The 22,433-nt window shown below is 40.3% G+C and overlaps 1 protein-coding gene across 2 annotated transcripts in view; it reads right to left on the bottom strand.

Moving 5' to 3' along the window:
- RUNX1T1 (RUNX1 partner transcriptional co-repressor 1) overlaps positions 1–22,433 on the bottom strand; it is a 105,296-nt gene that overhangs the window by 43,048 nt on the left and 39,815 nt on the right. For both annotated transcript variants that reach the window (XM_075728236.1, XM_075728235.1), the window contains exons 2-4: positions 6,438–6,575; positions 2,426–2,667; positions 578–667 (exon numbers count right to left, since the gene is read on the bottom strand). In XM_075728236.1, the coding sequence (XP_075584351.1) occupies positions 578–667; positions 2,426–2,667; positions 6,438–6,552 (447 nt within the window). In that variant the 5' untranslated portion in view covers positions 6,553–6,575. The remainder of the gene's footprint in view (positions 1–577; positions 668–2,425; positions 2,668–6,437; positions 6,576–22,433) is intronic.

Below are 22,433 nucleotides of genomic sequence, written 5' to 3' on the forward strand. Positions count from 1 at the left end.
ATGAGATTTTATCTTTAATTTCTAATAAAAGGTGCACAAGCATAAAACAGTGGATACAGTCACCAGCCTTCTTAAGACACCACATTTGTACTGGTGGCTGGAATCAGAAGAAATAATTAAAGTCTTTCCCTTGTATGGCAGAGTGTCACAATCTCATCATGTACTAATGATCAGCAGCACTTTTGAAAAGGGCTGGTAGCAGGAATTCCTGACATCCTCTTACTCTGAATCACGCAAAGTTTGCAAAACTCTGGCTTTTTGCAAGCACGTGACATTATTATACTTAAAACCAAGTCTCAAGATTTGGTTTGTGAAAGCTTCTATACCTACAAACTGAAAGTATAAAACAAACAATAGCGATTATAGAATTAGGGAACTGACAGTTCCTGTGAATAGCCAAAAATGGTCCCCAAACCATACGCTCAAAATGTAGTTCCATGCACTAAGCTATGGAAAGCAGCCCTTAAACGTTATTCATTTTCCTGACTCTCTAAAAAAAGAAAAACTGTAACACACATCTGTGACCTAGCAACAATATGGTTTGAAATACTTTCCAGATCACTGAACTGTGCAATACCTTTAAAAATGGGATGACAAAAGGTCGCAGTGGGAAGTTAGTAGCTTCTTGCAGTTTGGAATGAAATTCTTCAATTGTCAAAGTAGAATTCTGTTGAGAAAAAAAATTCTGTCTTGGTGACAAAATAATGAAAACACTTAGCAAGAGAAACAGTAACCAAAGCACTCTGAAATTGCTTAATAACTCATTCTTGATATTGATAAGAGGATAAAGAAAAGCATGCCTCATATTAAATTATTACCTTATTAAAATACTCAAAGGAAACCACCAGCACCTCAGACATTCAGTGCCTGTTGCTTAGAGTACAGTTTCAGCTCTCAGGTGCTAAGCATGGAAATGCTTTCACATTTTAAACATCAGTTAAAGCTGCTTTTCTCAACTTTTTTCTTTTTATTTATTTTCTGTTTGAGCGTCTTGTAATTTTGTTCCCAGTGCAGAAGTGGTAATTAACATGCACACACACACACACACAAAAAAAAAAAAAATCACACTATTTAAAGGCATATTCCTCATTGAGGAGGAAAACTGCACTTTGCCTCTTGTACTTATAAGGAGGATTGTTTACTACATTCTAGGCTATGTAGGAAAGTCATTCCTTTGCAGCTGAGGGCATAATCATGAAGACCACATGCTGCACAGGGCTGACCAAGGGAATAACATGGTATGTGGACATCCCCAAGGAAAAGATCCTAATTTGCTCCTCAGAGCTCAGATGAAGGTAGAAATCAACTGTAATTAACAGTGGCAAGCCCTTTTTGATCTGAAAATCAAGGGCAGGTAGATGCTCCCAAAGCTGTCTTTAGTTTCTTTACTAGTTCCCCTTTCCACAGAGAACCATGTGACAAGCAAAACCGCATTAAACAGGCATTTTGGATATGAAAGCAAATGCAGAGTAGGACTTACTGAAGTTATACTGCCTACATTAAACTTCCTTTCAACACAGACTCAAGTGAAGGGGTACCCATTGCTGTCATAATGTTTTGTGAAGATACAAGCAGAGGACACCTGAGCCCTAGCACTAAACAGTGCTGGCAGTCTTTGCTCCAAATGAAGTCAATGGCAACTGCAGCTGCCCAGAACAGATATAAATTGGAGCACCACAACAGCATTTTTCCTAGTACATCTAATTATTGCTGAAGGAGATACATGGGAGACAACAATGTCTGGCAGAGAAGGGGCTTTACTGGGAATAAAAAGAATCCTAGTCCAGATTCACAATAGTTTGTCTGTAAAATAGCAGCCCAACTTGGCAGATGTAGGTAAGAAAGAGCTGAAATTGTCATTCAGCCATATAATCACATACAGATAACCTTATAAATAAGGTGACTTAAGCAGCAGCAATGCCCTGTCAGGTCCCTCATTGTTGGGTTCAATGAATACTGAGAACAGGTTTTCCACTGCGTAACTGCAGTCCAAACATACCTTCAGCTCATCCTTTTAACCAGTATTCTGCCGCTATATATATAGGGCACTCTCCCCAACCAACTAAACTAGGCAAGCCAAACCATATTTTACTCCATTATATAATCCAAGGTATGTCTACATTAGGGGTGCTGCCAGTATAGAACGAAAACCCTTTCACCCCATCACAGCATAACACTATACTGGCAAAAGGAGCTAAGTCCGTATCTGGTTGGGAATAGCCGCCACTGATGGACAGCTAGTCAAGTTACTCGTGTTAGCTCTGGCAGCAAGAGCCAGCACTTCATTCCTGCATGTTTGGTATCCTTAAAGTATGATATATGCAGTGTATGTGACCCACTCTTTTATATAATAAACATGTCAAGCATAAAGGAAGGAAAAGGAGAGAAAAAGATCGCAGTTATGATATCATTGCTTTTTGCTTACCACAAGTCCTAGCACAAGGGTACGCACTCTCTCCCCAATCTCTGGTGAAATGTCATTGCCAAACTGCTGTAAGGTTGTAAGAAATCTCTTCAGTTTGCTGAGTTGCCTAGCTCCACAAGCTGGCGGTAACTGCTGGTTAGCCAGAGAAGAGGAAGAGGAAGAGGATGGCCCATTGCTAAAGCCATTAGGAGGAGATGGAGCTCCATTTAACGCTGTTGGTGAATGGCTAGTGCCATTGGTTACTGAAAGAAAAAGAGAGAAGGGAGGATAAAATAGAGGGAGGGGGGGAGAGAGAGAGAAGACAGAGGGGAAAATCCATCAGCTTATGTTTTCTGTGCTTGACCTCAAAATTAATTAAGCTGCACAACCAAAGATAATTAGCCTTTTGACAGAGCGACACTCTGCAGTTTATATCTATTTCCCAGTAGCTGGTACTGAACGGTGTATGGATTGGAAGTAACAGCAGCTGCCTGTCACACAGCCCCCCCAAAGTGCTCCGGGACCTGAAAAGCATCATTTGAATATCAGCCTTTTGTCAGAGGGTTTTAAAAAGAGAGAGAGGGAAACAGAGAGAAAAAGCATGAGTGCATGTATGATTGAAGACCAAAAAAATTGCTCTTTGGGGTAGAAAAAAAACGTGCAGACATATTTCACGAAGCCTCCGTTTATCTCTGAATATTTTTACTTGTGTTTTGTACACACAACTGACAGCTGTGTTTATAAAACAGGACTTTCACGTTTTAACCTTACACCACCCAATGAGAAGGTTATTTTTTCCAGTACAGATTTCCTAGCTGCTAACATATGGAGCGCACAAAGTTGTTTGTGCAGGTACAAACGGTGCCATGCTCACTGTGGCCTGAAGCCTTGCAGCTAGGGCATGAAGCTGGACTTCAGAAGACTTCTCAGAGACCATGAGCAAATCACTCAGCTTTCATGTGCCAATGCTGTATCTCTAAAAAGGACAGGAAAGCGTTCCCCTCCTGTTGCAAGGCTGCTGTGAGAATAACTATCTGAAGTACTAAGTGTTCAAAATTTATGGCAACGATATTCATGCAGACATACTGAAGACAACAACAGACAGTTTTTGGCAGCGATTTCAGTTTGATTCTTATCCACACTCCAGAAGAGAGCAGAGAATCAAACTGAGGACATCCTTTTCCACCCAGGTTACTTGGAACAGCAACAGTCAAACACACTCTGTTGAGGTTGTTTAAGTCTGACTTCCCAAAATGACAGCGAATGGCAAGAAAAAGGACGGCTCCCTAGAAATGCGAATGTACCAGTGCGCTGGCAGGTGTGGGCACGCAGCACACGACTACACCCAGCAGCAGCTGTGCTCAGCTGGCCATTGCCCTGGAGAAATTTGCTGATTTCTTTCTGGGAAGTCATTCAGAACCCATCCCAAAAAACCATGAAAAATCAGGAACTTGTCTACAATCAAAAATGCATAGGCATGTTAGTCTAAATTGCTTCCTATTTAAAAGGATAACCATGGCGAGCTAGCAACTTAAAGAACTTTCTATGTTTCTTAATAATCAGTCCCTCTGAAGCCAAACATCCCTTCCTCTTTGCCACTTTCTTCATGTGTCACCTTTATTTTCAGACAGCAAGTCCTTTTTGAGGGTGGACACCTATTAGTAGATTTAAATCACTACCCTCTTACCAGTTTGAAATCAGTACCGCAATACTTTTGAAGAAGCTTTTGCCCTGGTGACTGAAGTGCCCTTCTGGAGGTACTACAGAAAAAGCTATCAGAATGGTTATCTAGTTTCTGTTTGTGTTTTATCCTAGTTTTTGGTTGCCTATTCTAGTTGAGTGGGCTAGGGAGAACAAGAAGTGGGAAAAGCAGAAATAGAAAGAAGCTGGCCTCAGCAAGTTCAGCTCCATGTGCAGCTCCAAGCCACACTCCCTGGGCGCTGCAGTAGAGTGAGTTATCTGAGTAAACAAATACATCATGATTGCAAGGAACTTGCATAGCCAAAAGGCATCATACCATGAACTTAGTAAACAAGGACTGGGAAGAATAAGAACATGTCCTGCTCTAGACTGGTACCACCCAACAACTCAGATACTGGCAAGGGGCTGCTCTAGGCAGAGGGTCCCGGGGCTGCAATCAAGAAAGTACAGAACAGCAGAGTTCATTACCTAGGATAGATATGAGGAGGGGAAGGGCAGGTAAAATTTCTCCCACAACAAAAGAAACATCGAAATACTCCCCAAATGCAGCTTCTCTAAAACTCTTTTTTTTTTTTTTTTTAATAGCCCACCCCACACAAATTATTTTATCTCTTTCTTTATAGTGTCTGAATTTGCAAACTGGCAAAGATCTATGTCATTTCTAAAACAAAGCCATGTTATTAATAAAACAGAATTTAGCATTTAAAATTTCAAACTACTATATGTCAAGAGTTTTTAATTGTCTAAACCAAAGAAAAGAAGCATACTCTGACCAGAAAACAAGTATGATCTTCCTGACCTACAGGCATTCCCCCTGTAGTAATAATAAATGTAACAGACACTCCAACAGAAGTGACTGTTTACTGTGCGAGCTGGAACTGCTACAGCCAAACTCCAAAATCGGACAGGGTAAAAGACAATTAAAATTAGACTTTTTTAGAATTTTAGTCTTCATATAAACAGCCCCAAAAATCCAGCTATGGTTGATACACCTTCCGAAGTGCTGAACCCAATCAAAAAACCAAACATCCAGAAACCTTGTGAGTACACTGAGGATAACAGTGACTAAAGAAGAACATTGTCCTATTCCTTTTATGATTGGGAAGATTACCCTGAACTGTGCAAAGTGCATCACACTGGAAAGCTTAATCTGCAAAAACCTAGCCACAATTTAACTTTAGACCAGAGCAGCTCCTAGGATGATTCAGGTGCTGGAGTTAAGCAAAACAGACAAATCTTTGCAGGATCAGGGTCACTGGGTTAAATTTGAGTTTATGCAAATAGCTGGCACAAACCCACCTCACTGTTTAAATTTGATGTAAATAGTCCGGACGGGGTTCCCTGAGATAAGTAGTACAAAGGCCTCCAGCTGGCCTTCTGCATAGAGGTGAATTTTAAATAAGGCATTTAACAGACAGAAAGGCACTAAACAGACATAGGCAAGACAAATAGAAGATGCTGCCTTCATTCTGTTTAGGCATATGTATTCTACTGTTCTAAAAATGTTTTATTTAAAATGTGAAATGTAAACACATTCTCATGTTTATACTATTACAAGGCAGTATAAAAGAGACCAAAAAATTTGCAGCTAAATCTTGGTAAGAGAAATGTGGATCATTTCATGGCTGTGAAAAGAATAGTCCAGACAACATGCCAGATTCAAATCTCAGTTACACTGATACGAATGCACAGTAATTCCATCAAGACTAGTAGTTTCTTCTGTGTTTACATCAATAAACTGAGACAGAGATGCAGTCCCAAGTGATTTAGAGGAGTAAAGTGGTCACAGACTAGAAATCTCTAGATAAAACAATAAAAGGCCTTTATTTTTTGTTTTATATCAATATTAACTAGACATTATATAGCACTTAAATCACAATACTTCATTCAATCATAAGTGGAATGAAGATAAGTATTTTGTTTATGAATTACCCCCAGTTTAAAAACACAAACAAACAAAACCCCAAAGTTTGTATACAAAAGGGAACGGGATCCTTTAAACGACAGAATGGCATAAAAGAGGAGAAGAAGGTTTTCTGTACTTCTCACAGAAGGACTGATCTGAGCATTAAGTGCATGGGAAACCACTGCTCGCCGTTCTTTGACACTGCAGCCAAGTTGTTGATGAAACAACAACAAACTCTGAGCTGAATGTCTTAATACCTTAAAGATGCATTAATCTGTTGTGATCTTAGTTGGCTTAATTACTTTATCGCAGTACAACCAAATGCTGCTCCTGACACGTCATGCAGGTTTCCCTTCATGTATTTTGGTTTCCTACATACAGAACAGAAAGAATATGGAAGAAAAGGAAGAAAATAGGTCTAATTACACGTTGTGGGCGTGAATGAACTGGTTCTTGGAGCTCCTTGGGTAGTGGGAGGAGGTGGCATGGTTGGAGGCGTCAGCCTGGATTGTGTCTTCACATCCACAGGTGAGTCTGGCATTGTGGAATGCTTCTCAGTGCGATCTGCAACACACACCACAGAAACACACCGGTTTATTTCCCCAAGCACACCCCCTCTGACAAAAAACTTAAAAGCTAATGCAAGAAGTGAGCCATTTCAGCATCTGCCGCAAAAGATTACACCCGATTATCTACTCCACTGTGCTCTTCCCAAATTGTATCATATAAACCTTACTTAAGAAGGTGTAACACAGATGGTAAGACCTCATTTGTAGCAGTGCTGCATTATCTTTTGTTTTTATTTCTAGCGTGTGCAGATGCTACCTCCCAAGCACTCCTGGAGCTGCAATAATGCCACCTCCCTTCAAGGCTCTCACGTTAGCCAGGAGGAAAAAACAGATGAAGAGACAGAAAGGTAATAAATCCCCTTATGATAGCACTTCCAGAACTAAAACCTGAAGCTCTTTAGTACAGGTGAGATATTGGGTGGGATATTGGTTGAAGCCAGCTCTCTTCATGTCTCTTCTTTGTAACACCTGCTGCCCTCTCCATCGCTTCTCTTTGTAATCACGGAGAGATACTTCTGTGAAATACCTCGTGCCTCCTGGATCACTTTACCACCCTGCCCCTGGCTATTCTTACATTCACCAGAAAAATAAACACAACATGCCGAAATGGTAAGTAAATTGTCACATGTACATACCGTTGTTTTTTTAAAAAGCATCTAAGTTTGCACCTTCACACATTAAGAGCAACTTTAATGTTCAAAACCTGCAAGATAAGTAGAAACATACCTCCCCAAGAAAACAAAACAAACAAAAGGCAAAACCAGGCAGAAAACCTAACAGTTCTCTTGCAACTAAAGATCTAAAGATGCAAGATGTTTGATAGAGAAGCTAGAGAAGTATCTTCTTTTTCCAACATCTTTTTGGACACATCTATGTTAAAATTTTAAAAAACCCACCCAAACCCTTACGTTTCATTTATGGGCACATAAATGGGCACAACATGACAACATTTACCAACTGAAAGCAAAATTAAGGCTTCCTTACTCATGCCATGAGTTTAGCGAGCCATCTTGAGTAAAAATAAGTAAGATCAAGTTTAGCTTTTAATGGGCATAAGTGAAATTCTTCCATCCCTTCTTTGGGGGGTTGGGATTACTTATTTAATATGCTGTCCCACACAGGTCTTCCTGAGCTCCATTAAACTATTTTGCAAAGCAAGTAAGCGTCGCTGCTAATGGGTAAGCACCTAAGTCTGTGGTTTTAATTCAAGACAACAGCAAAGTCCATCACATTCTGTCCATTCTGTCATTCCACTTTGCAACATTCTTTCCTTGTTCTTACTAACAACATACAAACTTCAACCAAAAAATCATATCTAAAATTTGCCCTAAGAGACACTAAGAGAAATTAAATGCAATGCACACACTTAACAAAGGAAGGGTATTTTTAAAAGAGCCCCAAAGCACTTAATTATCAGAAAGTTTTTTTTTTAAAAAAAAAACACACAAAAATGAACAACACATAATAGATACCAATCTTTAGCTGCCTGAAACTGAGGAAACTGAAGAAGCATGTCCCAGAGATGCAGTGTGTCAGGTTCGGCAATTATAGAAGCCATCTTCAGCCTTTGTAGAAGTGCCTACAGACGATGCTTCAGTTCTCAGGGAAAGGGAATAATTTCATACAGAATTTAGAGACAAGTCTGGGGAAGATGAGCAGTGAAACACCCCCAGAACAGGATGAGGGGAATACAGATACAGTATTATAGGATCTGCAGTGTTGATCTAAGGTTAGTAAACCTCAGCTGTGTAGGGAACAGTATCCAAAATTATTAGTTTAAATATTACGGCTGCTCCATAGACAGGTGAGGTTTGATTTGCAAATCAAGCAACAGTATATTATTACATGCTGGAAAACAAAAGCAAGTTTTTAAATATATTCTATACAAATTTCCTTTCCATATCGCTATACTAAAACATTAAATCTATATCTTCAACAAGCCATTCATTTAATATAAAGAACGATGAAAATTCGTCTTGAAATGTTAATTGCTTCCTTAATAGCTGAATTCATCTTGCACTCACCTCAACCAACCTCAGCAACAAGGGAATAAATAGCTTTCAGCTCATGTTGCAACAGAGGGAAAGAGGCACAGCAGTGAGCCCAAGCCCTCCTAAATAAAGGCAAATATTTCTGCCATGCCAAGAAAGGAGAGAGAAAGGGAGGCTTGCCAGAGCTGGTGGGGAGATAACAGTGGGAACTGCTGGTCCATCTGGTTTTCATTCTGCTAACACTCACATTGAGCCGTTAAGGAAGGCAGTCCAGGTACACAGATTTGAAGCATGTGGGAGCGCAGACACAGGCACAGAGGAGATGGAGGTGGGTGGAAGAAGGAGTGAGAGAAATCGAACTCCTCTAACAGTCTGCTGCTCGCAGCGAGCAGGCACAGCCTGTATCCTCCAATTCAGCTGTTGATAACTAAAAGCGATCCCGAGCCCGTAACCAACTGCACGGCTCCTGCTCCCCTCCTTTGCTGCATTTCAAAGTTCAGGTTCGCTCAGAAACACGCTCAGATTGGAGGGGGGAGGCTTTCCCAAAAAGCTGGCAATGTTTCGTTACTTAATTTGAACACGGTAGCGGGAAATAGTGTGTTGGTTTTGCCCTCCAATTTCAGATTGCCATTCTACCGCGATCCAACTGGTTTCTACTCCCTCGAACAGTGTCTGCCACCCGGTTTGCAGATCGCTGAAATTATCCACATACCCCTGTACTTCTCATATAAATCTAATGACATTAGGCTTTATTTTCCTAATTACTTTTCTTTGGACCTCTTAGGGGTAAAAAAAAAACCCTCTACAGGCCACTTACCTTTGCTTAACCTCTCTCCCCGCCTTGTAAAGCCCTAAACCCAACTCTGCTACTGTATGAACGCAGGCAGACAGATTTATCTCTGGTTGTCCACAAGTTCCCTAGCCCTGCCTTCTGTAAGGAGATATAAGGCTCCTTTCAAGCACACCTCAAAACACTTCTAACCAGGGTACAAGATTATCTTGTCAGAGCAGAGACTCTCCTTGCGGGGGGGGGGTGGGGGGGTGGGTGGGGGGAAGGGCTTTTGAAGAAGTACAATGCAAAGCGCAAAGCTCTTCCACGTGCTTGGAAGACACCACCACTACCACCACGCTGCCCAGGAGAACAGCTTTTTCCACCCTCTTTAATAGCAAAACTCCCGCAGGAGCCATTCTGCTCTCACCGCTACTATTTACCTGTTCCTTGCCTCTCCAGCTGGTTCCCTAACCTCCGCGGGAGCAACAGGACTGGGAGCGCCTGCCTGCTGCCGCTCTGCACCCACCGCTGTCCCACCACCCGCAACCCCAGAGAACCTCAGCCGCCCTGTTTTCAAGAGGTGGATCTCTCAGGGGATGGCGTGGCGATGGAGCACAAAGCAGAGATGCCACTGATAAAAGCGTTACCAGTTCTTGTGATCTGAACTCCTAAAGCTTGTAGTGTCTGATACTTAGCCCTCAACTCCAGCTTCCACGAATCATTATTTATTTTTTTTAATTTAAAAAAAACCCCAAACGCAAACCCAACAACCAACACTTTTTACTCTAATTGTTGAAAAATAGTCTGATGATATGAAAGCTAAAGGCAAAACAGTATTTAAATTGTATTCACAAGCCAAGTTTCCCCTAAACTATGTTATTCCATGAGGGCTTTTAGGTATAGACATTTTTTCACACAAAGTCTCTAGATATTCTGCTATCCCTACATTCAGAGGTGATGAGGGTTTGGGAGGGGAAGAAAGAATCCCTCAAGAGGAAAAACTGTATTTTTTACATGTGAAAACCTGCCTGTGAAAGATTTCAAGTACATTTGCTCCAGTTTTACAATACAGGAGCATATACATTGAACTTTGCCTGAAATTTGGAAGAACTTTAAGGAAAACCATGTCTTAATATTGCTTAATTTCTTGAATTCAAAAACTTTTGTATGCTTTTGTGTCAAACCAAACTCCCCATTTGCAAAGTTAGTTCTGAGTTTTGGGGTGTTTTTCCTGTTGGACTCTGACATTCCAAACAATAATTGTGAATCAGCAGGGACACGCCAGAAAGTTATACAAGCAGTATCCAACAGCATCACACATTTCAGAGCACAGGCTGTATATACAGACAGTGTAAATTCTTTCAGGTGCAAAGATTTGTTCCACCGAATCCCTCTAAACAGTGACAAACTTGCACTCCTTAGCCCAGTTCGGATCAAATGGGGCTGAAACCAGAGGTCCTCCAAACCGGAGGGAAAAGGAGACATCTGCAATTCATTCTGCAGTGTTCGCTGCAATCAATTCAGGATGGAGATAGACGGTGAAATAATGGTCTAGTCCTAATCCATACACACAACCCTCTGGTGCGGTGAAAGACTTAGAATAAATTCACAAAATATGTTTCAAGTATGCTGAGATCTATTGCATTTGCTTTGGATTACATATACTTTTTTTTTTAAAAAAAAAACACCAAACATTTTGAAATACACATTGTTGAATCTCTTTTACGAGTGAAGAACTGTGATTTTACCACAGAAGTATTTTGCTCCGTTTTAAATTAAAGAATGTTGTAAAACCAACCTTAAATTATGATATTTCTTCTGTGGATTTTTTGGTTCATGAAACTATACTGTTCTTGTCATTCATTCATTTTTTACGGTAGGAGTTATTTTTATTACTATATTTAGCTATTAGGTGAACATGGATATCTACTGTAAGCACAGCCAGCTTCTGAAGACAAATAGGGAACAGACAAAGTAAAACGTGCAGGAGCAGGGCAAAGAGAGATGTGCATGTATTCAAACAGATTTACTTTACTTCCTGTACCCTAAAAGATTTAGTCCATTTTTAAAACAAGGCGGTCTTTCATATATGGCAACATTTCAGCTCACATGGCACCCTTCCAAGTCTAACGCATCAAGGAAAGCTGATGTGTGGAACAAAATATGGAATATATAAATACTTTACTGATACCATTTCAATAGCCAATTCAATGTCAAGCATTTCTAGGAGTGGTGTGTTTTCAATTTCCTTTTTTAAATGAAAAAAAGTATGGTATAATGTGCTGTGGCATTTATTTTACTTTTAGTTAGTGCAAACAGTTCCAGATGTATATTCAGGCATGAAAGATTCTTAAAAGACGCTCTATATTGATTGTACAGTACTTATTACTTCTGTGCCAACATGGTAAAAATAAAAATAAAAACTGCCAAATTAAAAGAGCCCATTGTCTTGTTTCCTTTAAACTCACAGAAAGAACAAACCCCGCATATGACAAACAGGATTAGAACCCGCCTCCACCACCCAAATAATATGAATTGAGACCTAAATCTGTGAGATTTAATACTGATGATGGTTACCTAGATGGCGTTGGACTAATTTTGATTCTTTTGAGAGGGACAGCATGGAATTTGCAAGCAGGTAACTACATGTTGTGAGTCACAGTAGTGACGAACTGGGAGGCAGAAACCCCCAAGTCCACTTAAGAGGACAAATAACATAGCTCTTTCATCCCTAATGGCATCACACTACAGTCAGTAAAGAACCTTCCCTCCTTCAGATTTGGCCAAGCCACGCAGCACCTTTACAAGGCAGTGTTTGTGGAGACCCACAACTCCTGACTCTCGGACCTGCCGCTACACAGAGCAGGACAATATTACAAGGTTATCTGCCTTGGTTGAAAAGGACTCATTTGAGAATGCGTGGTATAAGCCTAATACATATGGTAAAGCTGACCCACCCTGTGCGCTGCACACCCAAGGAAACCTGGAAGTCCTATGATGGAGCCATAAAACATGACATTTGGATGACACCGCTGCAGACCCTCTCCCAGCCAAGCATGCCTGGGACTTGTTTGAGACCGGTCCAGTCTTCATTCCATTCATCTCTTGGCCCTTTTGACTTTTTTCTTAATGAATACACAAGGACCTAAACACAATAGATGTTTTTGTGCTATAAACAACTGATCTCAAACAGGCATAATATAGATATAACTTTCTGCCAGCACCAGATGCAGTCATGTTATTGGCCTAGAAAGAAAACATCACCCGGTTTCCAGTTCCCCAGTGGCGAACTTTTACTCCCTAGGTGATTTGCAGAAGGGCAGTATCAAAAAGCAGCTCAGACACTCATACTCCATCTTCTGTCACAAAACATTACCCCTGCAAGCTTTATCCACCAGGAATAAGAATGCATGTGGGGCAAGTGACAGACAGGCACAGGGAAGTTTTCAAGACAACATAACGTTTCACAGCTCCTGTAGCACACCAGGTATGAAGCTCATATACTGAGGATGACCCTTTTGCAAGAGCAATATCACAACTTTACTGCAGTCTTATCTTGGTTCTCCACTGCTCAGACAGTTGAACATTTCATATCACCAGCTATTCTTCAGAATAAATGAAAGCACACTCAGTTTACCCATTTCTTCTCATTTACTATGCAGGAGCTAGAAGAAATTCTGCATCCTGGGAGTTCACTGAAGTTATCTCAGGCCAAGTTATCAGAGCTTTCTTCAGACGTGCTAAAAAAACCCTTGAGAATAATGCAATCTCCACTCTGTCTCCCAAAAGCTGAAAAGAGATTTTTGTGCTACTGTGTCCCGGTTTTGGTAGGAAGAGCTTGTGGATGATGTCAAGTAGGTGAATGACGGACAATGCTTTGCGTCATGTTCTTCATCCATAATGATACCTTGACTGGTCCTACCATCGTGACGACAAACCAAAAATGCAGAAGCACTCTCTTTCGTTTCAGTTCTCTAGGGTAAAAGGTTCTGACTGGCAAAAAACCCCGTGTCCCATGCTCATGGCTTAGCAGCTGAAGGCCAGATAGTTACACATATTATAAAATAAGCAATACGTGAGTTCAGTCTCAGAGTTGAGACAAAAATGTTATGGCTTGGCTTTGCTTTGACATATTATTTTCTCCTGAAAGAAATAAACTTGTCTTACCATATAATTTCATTTAAAAGGAAAAAAAATTAGAAAAATAATCTTTTTCCTCTCATTTAACAATCTGTCATTTTTTGACAGTTTCAAAACTATCATAAATTCACTTTCAGTTATTTAATAATTAAAAACTGACTCCTGTCAGAATTGCACCTTTTTTTAAAGGTCTCTATTCTCCTTGCCCGTTCCTGGCTTTGCAAATTTTACCATCATTTGATGGTAAATCATTTGAATGTAAAAAGGAATGCAGGGAAGAAAAATACATTCTAAATCTAGATCTCCTACCACCATAACGGTTTATGAAATACTTTAGCAAGAACAGACAAGCAAAATAAGGGCCAAATTGTGGCAGCTGTCCTCAGCTTCCATAAGCCCCCAGAAAATAAAGTCTACAAGTTCCTTTGTCATGGTTCAATACATACCAGTTGGCTTTTAACAAAGGCAAAGACAATGCGGATTTATTCTAAGTATCCCACCAAGCATCATGAAAATACCTCTATGTATGCGTAACTAACGCAGCTAATAAGCAAACAGTCCCATAATCATTATCAAAATACTGTTTTCCTGTCTACATTTTTTCCTGGATCTTTTCTACTTTATTTTGTTGACAAGGTACCAAACTAAGAACTGTGTGTTTTGAGTGGTTGTCTTTCACGTCACAGGAACTATTGCTGCTCTTTCAAAACCAGCTCGCTGAACATTGAGGCCCAAGTGAAGCGCAGAAGAGGCGCCCATTGCCTCCAGCATCAAGAACTGAAGAGCAATCAGAGCAACCGCTGGCCAAACCCACTCCCTGGCCTCCCCTACAAGCTATGGAAGTGACAACCCCTCCACATTAGCAATCGCTCCCATCACTTCTCCTACACTTACAGTGGAAACCACTGGGGTGTTTTCGGATACAGCTTCCCAAAGGCTCCCCAACAAGTAATTTGTTTCCTTTTTGTACCACCTTCTCTAGAAGACCTACCCTTTTCAGGATTGCGTGTTATTTGACAAACTACAGATGAAGTTAGACTGATATCTAAGAAACTCAAATGCCATTAGCATCAAATTGGTATTGCTTGTATGCTCTTACATACTCAACCACACATAGCACACGTCCTTCCCACAAGGAGTAAGAACATTTTCTCTCCCAAAGCCAATTAAAATTTCCAAACTTGCTCTCCCAAAACATATTTATGTTTTCAATCCAAAGTTTGTACGGTCTTAAAATAACAGTAAATACTTTGTTACACACAGCTGAAAGTCTGAAGCAAAATAAATATGAACCTCTTTATTTTCAATGCACCTACACAAAGTGTAAAGCATAGCTGTACCCATTTTAGAAAAGTCCTAGGAGAGTACTCATACCAGTATTCCATTAGATATAACTGGAACTGAAGTCTCCAATACAGACTAGATAAAATAATCTACAAATAACTTATTTAGATTGAGGGCAACTTTAGGTATTAAATTATTCTGCCAGCAAAAAAGTTATTATGGCTGTACTTTTTAAAGGCATCACTTATATTTATAAAACATGCCAGAAGTCCTTTAGGCTCAAAAAGAATCAAACATGGGCGTAGGAGGTGATACGTTCCATGGTTATACCTCTGAAAAGATGACATAGGGACTACTGAGAATGTAATGGATATACATCTGGCTTTGCTCGTTTTCAAACTGTGGAATTGTCACGGACAAGTCAAGATCCTCTAAGGTGTGGACTGGTGCTGGCCAGTCTGGGACAGACTGCTCCTCACCTTGTAGATCAAGCTCCCAAATCCCCACTCTATCAGATTGTGCCATTTTACCCATCCAAGAACCCAGTTCCTCCCGGTGATATTTCAAATGATGAAGAGTTGTTCTGTTAGGCCAGATACGCAGGCCTGGGGAGCAAGACCTTACCTGTCAGACAGAAAGCACCAGCAGCCAAACTCCCTCTCCAGCCAGTACCGGGCCAGCCTGAGGAAGGCTGCTAATTTCCGCCACCTAACGCAGACAGCTAAATTAGCAGACTAGACTCCCCATATAATCAGTGAAAAGAAGAGTTAGAGCCTCTAATTTATTAATTCCTAAGACTGCTAAGTCAGAGGGTATAAATATTCCCGTACAGATCTAGGTCCTTTGCCTCGTGAGAACCAGAAGCATTCAGAATGCTCTAGCAGCGTAGCTGGCGTACACAAGAATCAGTGATCCTCAGTCACCAAGCACACTAACTCCTTGGTTTCTATTCAGCCAGCCGAGACAGGTATTAATCCACCAATGAAAAATATACGCTGAAACATATTTCCCCCAGAAACCCTCGCTCAGGTGCTGCCACTGTTACTTAGCGCCACTACCAGCTACAGAAAAGTGAAACTATAGGCTTTTCCCCTATCTCGAAGATTTTCAGTGTATAATACCAAGTAGTGCAAATTACTACCCTAATCGGTACTTCAGCATTTGTGGAAATACACACTTTGGAAGACTATCATACCACATCATCAGATGATGCCATTAAAGACATCTTGTGTTTGCATGACTGACTGTCTAGACAGAGTGTGAGAAAATACTCGCTATTAGTTACAAGTCAGCTCCTCCTCGATGCTGCATGTCACACCGTCTTTTATTTTGAGCACTGGGTCACAGGTGAAAAAGGCAACGGGGAGGTGGGAAAGAGAGTCTCAGAAACTTCACATGAAATTAAGACCCTCCACCTCCAACACTTTCTTAGATAAGGTAGTATTACTTATTGACAAATAAGCTCACAAGCAAAACAAATGTTACCATTAGCAAAACCAAAAACATATTTCAAATCGTCTGGCCTAATGTATCACATGCATACTTAAATGTTAACATGAAATAATATAAGCATGTAAAGGAAGAGGGAAAGGAAGAAACTTGTGTATGTCATGTAAAACCAGACTGACAAACGTAAAACCAGATTAAACCCCCTTCTGAAGCCAGTGAATTCATACAAATTCACATTGGCACAGAAATTGGGTTAGCTCACCCAGGAAGAGAGGCGCTGGGTTAACCTTGCAGTCCCCAGCCCCAGAAAGACTCAGAAATACGTGCTTAACTGTAGATACTGAAAACACCTGTAGGTAAACTAATGAGACCATTCACAGGGCGTACAATTACACACAACGTTTCTGGACCTTAAAGCATCACAACAGTCGTAGTCTTGCACAATAAAACTTAAACTTTCCTCTTTAAAAGTATCTTCCCTTTGTTTTGAATTTTAAATATCAGAACTCAAAAAGAAAAAAAAAATCATACAGCTGAAGCCTGAATTGAACAAAATCAGCAATTATTACAGAAACCACAGAAAATACAAGCAAAATATTAAAACCATTTCAGGTATCATAGCATTGCCACGCTTCACAGTTGTACAAAATGTGCTTCATTTCATGCCCAGCAGATTCAAATTATATGTATTCCTTTTTTTTCCCAACAAATACATAAAAACAAAGGGTTTTAGATTTATAGAACTTCATTTTCATCAAACCAGCTCAACCCACTATTCCAAAACAGCAATTTAATATTGACCTATGTGGATCAGTACAGCTTCCATGACTTGCTTCTATATATGTGCATGTCTGGGCATGTGCCTCTGTGTGTGTGCGTATGTGTATGCACTTACACACATATTTAATCAAGTTTTACTTACTTGATTTTGCATATAAAAATACTGTGCTTTATTTTATTTTTTTTTACATTCTGCTTTAGAAAATTGTAAGAAAGAAATAGTCTTCAATTACAGCGAAGGGAGTGTTAAATGGAGGGGAAACTGCAGGGTGAGAAGTCAGACACCAGAGAGAAACCACTCAATGCTACAAGTGCAAGAGAAATATTGACAAAGTAAAGAAGTCTGATGCGTTTGAACTCCCAATGTTCAATGTGGATGCACTTAACCCTTGGTAATATGGTAAGTTTTCTCGTACATGCTACCCTTATGAAAAGCAGATTTAACTCCCTCCGTGCTATGGAAACACCCTATGTTTGGCTTCGGCTCTACTTGGATACCTACGCTTTGCTTCATTGAGAAGCGGATTAAGCAGAAGAGGAGACATTTTTATGAGAAAGGGAAGAAGATTCAACCGGAGGAAAGAAACTCGGTGGCGGGGCAGAGGGTGGTTGAGAGGGCAGCGGGCAGCCTCTTCCCATGGGGTGGCAACAGCCCCAGGATGCCCCTCCAGCGTTCGCTGGCGGCACCGGAGTGTCGGATAAGAGGGTACGCGGTGGAAATACGGGCAAGCTGGGAGCACGCCTTGGCGAACAGTCGCTGGGAATTTTTTACAGGTGCCTGCTGACCGCTAGAGGGAGCCGGCATTGTGCAGCCGCCCAGGGAAAAAATGCTTTTCCTCCCGGAAAATTCAAAATAAATGGCAAGGTACCCAGAAAGTCAAAGGGAGATAAAAGTTCTTTCCCGTATCAAAAGCTAACATCAGCCGTGCGAGATAGGAAGGAAAGCTTATGATACTGCGTATGCATACATCAGTATGTACCATTCCATTTCCATAGTACCAAACATAGTATTAAGTATTTCTATCTAAATTTTGGCTATAAACATTTCTTCCTCAAAAGAATCACTGGGCAGCACTGGCTGCAAGAGAAGACCAGTTTCAGTGCCCCCTATTGTCACCTATCCACCCAGCCAAACAAGTCAGATGTTCCCCCACACACACACACCTTAACTTACACCTCCTCCCCCCACACCTCATCCTGTGTTGGAGGTGGCTTTCTAGATTAAATACTCAAAAAGCAGAATTGCAGCAGGCAGCACAACAGACAGCAGCATGCCTAAAATCACACACTATATCCAGTCATAGGAACCCAGATTGTGGTCACACAACTATAGCCACGTGATGATACGTGAATTTGAAAATACCCCACAAAATTTAACACCATTTCTTTTTTGCACTAAAACACAGAGAACCAAACAAAACCTAGGAGTTTCTTCATACCTATAATCAGCCAAAGAGATCAAACGGCAAGCAGGGCAGAAATAAAAGGAAAAAATACTAGGGCGGCTCACACAGATCTTTATAAACATCCTTCTGGCACCACATACATCCTAAGAAGGCTAAATCCCAATGGCAGAGACAATTCAAAAGCGTAGAGACAGTGACTGCACTGGGATCTCCTGTAAGGACATGTTTCTTTACGGTCTTCACTTGGAATAGAAGATGTAAAACACATCAGTAGTTGTCTGGTAGGCTTTAAACTGCTTGGGATATGAAGAAATAAAGAACTGGTGAATTGCAACAACCATACAAGGCAAATTCTGGAATTATGAAAGGAAAATTGAAAAAAAGGCAAAATAGGAGTACCTGGATAAAATGCTAAACAGTTAACAAGAATAATTGTCCCCAAATGAGTTCCTATCCATTATCTTTTTCATAATTATTGCAACAGAGCAAGTAGCTTCAGTAACTGTGCATACAAACGACCTATTAGAAACTTAACAGGTCATTTCCAAAGGTGATTACGAGCTCTAACTTACAGAGCTACTTGGTTTTGCACATAATTCTGTTCAATGCCAACAATCTGCACAAAATTAAGATAAAATGTGTTTCCACAAGACCAAGTGGAAATAAACTTCCAGAAACTAAACCCACCACTTCAGAAGGTATGAGGTGGTGAGCACTGATGAATCAAATGCAGTCATTTTCATAACCGAAATGTTAAAAAATTTGCTTTTGCCTGTGCTCTGGTGTCAGGAGAATGGAAAGAAGAGGAGGCGGTAATTATATGTTAGAGCTCTTACAATGTCACATGTTATAATTAAATTATGCTGAGTGTAACAGCAAAAAGTCTAAGGTTAGATAGAAGGGATAAAAAGCATACTAGGTTATCAGAGTGGACATCTGCTACAGATCAACAGTATGGACAGCAGAAACGTGCGAGTAGATAAAGACACCTCAACCAACTCTTTAAGAGTTCTTGCAACAAGAGGATGTTCTTCATCACAATGGTCCTAATTGGCCTTGTTTCTTAATGGGTAGCTGTTTGTGCTTTTGCTGTAAGTGAACACGCAACAGGTTTTGTAATAGAAAATATTAGAAAATTATTCGGAACCACCATTTAAGGAGAGCAATAAAGGACAAGATTGTAGATGTGCAGCTTCCTCAGTTGCTGAGGTTGTTAAGAAACAGTAGGAGACACAGAAACAGTCCCTGGCACTCCTCCTGTGAATGGCTTGGGCACATTGTAAAAAAGTTAATTGAGCAAAACCAGAATGGGTTCACTTAAAATGTGCAGGGGAAAAAGGCAAGAGCAAGCATACCAAGCTACATTAAACGGAGGAAACAAAAGAAGTACCAGCTTTCGTTCATATCAAATAGATGAATGAGAAAACAAAACTATAAAAATCTTTGATCTTAATTGAAATGAACAAAGATTGTGACAACTTACAAATAGGTATGATATTGGCATAGCTTGGGTTTAAATCTGTCTCAATGGCAAAGAAATGGGTGAGGGGGGACCCAAACTTGGTCCAAAAAAACGTGATTCTGGAAACATGTATGCGATTTTTCAAAGGAAGGAGTAAAACAGAAAGTGGGACTCTGATACTGATTGTTCTTCCCTCGTTTTCTCTTCTAGCACAAAAAGAGAGAAGAGGTGAAACAAACACACCGAGGCACTATTACACCATTCAGTCAGGCCTGGGATCTCAGGAGTCTCCCGACATACCTTCCTTTCCTCCAGCAACCCCAAACTCCGACAAGAATAGGGACAAGAAACTGTAGGACCTCCTTGGTTCTGCAGGGAGCCAGCAGCCTTCTCATTTATTACTCCTCCACTTCTTCTGTTTCTTTTTCTTATTGTTTAAAACAATCTATCTTTCTCCCTTTTTTTTTTTTTTTTTAGCCATCTCAAATGTAGACTTTGAACACATGCTCTGCATCATGTTGTGTCATACTGGAACAGCTCCTCGAAACACTGAACTTCACTTGTGATTATTTATCTAAAAGCTTTGTTTTCTTTTAAGCCGTGTGTGTTTTGTTGGACTGCATCTACTGATAGCTAAACTCCCAAGCCTTCAACCTGCCATCTCAAAGAAGCTGATGCAAAAGAGTCCAAGCAGAGTTTACTGTTGGTCTGTAAGGAGAGTAAAATGATAAATCTCTGTAGTGAAAGCCAGCTGCTTCATTCTTAACTCTGATCCACCCCCCCCGCCCTTTTTCTTTTGCATTCTAGCTAGCATACAGCTGTAATAAATGTGGCTCTTCTCACAAGCCATGCAGATGTTAACAGTTCTGTAGGACATCAAGAAACATTTCAAGAATCTTGTAAGTGCTGACTAAACTTGCTTGAATTACCCACACTACCTCCTCCACATTCCTATTCAGCAACATTAGCCTTCCTGAATGTATTAAAAAACAAAAATAATTAGCATTTAAGCCAAGACATTAATATCTAGGTCTAAATGCACTATCAATAAACAAGGAATGTTCTTAAGCCATCAGACAACAGATATTCAGATAGTGAACCAAAAGAAGTCAATTTATTCTTTGTCAAGATGACTAATGCATTTTTCATTTCTTATCTATGCAAGAGTGGCTAAATGACTGTCTGAAAATATATATTTATAAAAGTCACAGCTACGTGTATTTGAAAGGAAGGATCAGAACTATAGCAAGATCTTTTCTAGTAATCAAGTGGATTAATAATAAACTAGAGTGAAGGAGTTCAAAGTGCTACCTAGTACATTTTTATTAAAGTTATATTAGCATGACAGTCATATGCATTAAAGATTAAGCTAAAGCCTCAAACCACAGTTGGTTCTGGGCAGGAGCAAGGGTCCAGCTGTGCAGGTAGAGGACTAGATACCAAATGCATTCATTAAGCTGGTCTGTACTAGAGATACTGTTTTAATATTCTTCCCTCTTCAAGCAGCAAGCTTAGTCTACTTTTTCAGGGTAGAACTTTCAAAACGTGAAGCAGTTTAGAAGCACAGTCACCAACAAAGGCAAACGTGACTAGTACTCATGTATTACTCCAGACGCTGGAAAATCCCACATCAAATACCCTACCCTGTATGTAAACTTCACACTTTCAAAACCTGCTGGAAGGAGGGCTGCAGAGCGATTCACAGCACTGAGCCATAAAAGGATCACAATCTTTGACAAGTTCAGAAACAAAATGTGCAGTCGAGAGTTTCTATGGCGCAGTTTTGAGACTGTCTCCAGTCAAGCGTCAATCTCAGCAGAGTTTCAAAAGAGGACAGGGTAGGGAGAAATAAAATGAACATATCAGTACATTTCCTGCACGCGATTGATAAAAAGACCTCACTCCTACAAAGACTTACACACCTGCTCAACTTCAGATACTTATCCTATTATGGTAGCGCACTTGAAATCAAAATCAAGTCTTTGAAGATGCAGGGCCCAAATAATTTACCATGAAATGCGGAATTCAGGGTATTGTTTGTTCTTTAATTTAGCAATACAGGAAATCTGAATATAAGGCAGAATTGCAACATGTTATTTTTTAAACGTTTCATGACACTGCTTTTAGAGTAATTTCATCAAAATGTCATAAAAAGAACATTTAAGCTTTTTGAGATAAGCAAAAGGACAATAGACTACAACCTTAAAAAGAAGTTAATGTAATATTAAAAGAAGCTATGTAATTAGGTAGTCCAAAACCTCAACCTGCCTTTAAGCTTCTCTGAACAAAATAAACTGGGAGGAGAGAGCAGGATGAAAAGAACCAAAAAAAGGAGAAAAATAAAAAGAGAAGAGAAAGAAAACCCACATGAGCCAGAGTCCCCTCACTGCTGTTATTCCTCCACAAGCGGAAACGCTCAGTTCAGTCATGGCTTAGGAGGCATAAACATCATTGAAATTCAAAGGCAGCTCCGAGAAAGAGGACGCCTCAATTGGTATGCAAGTGGTGTTTTCTCGCCCTGAATACATTATGAACTTGCAGCATGCTAATATGCCATGCTATCATAAGC

The sequence above is a fragment of the Pelecanus crispus genome, chromosome 2 (assembly GCF_030463565.1).
Source record: "Pelecanus crispus isolate bPelCri1 chromosome 2, bPelCri1.pri, whole genome shotgun sequence".
NCBI lineage: Eukaryota > Metazoa > Chordata > Aves > Pelecaniformes > Pelecanidae > Pelecanus > Pelecanus crispus.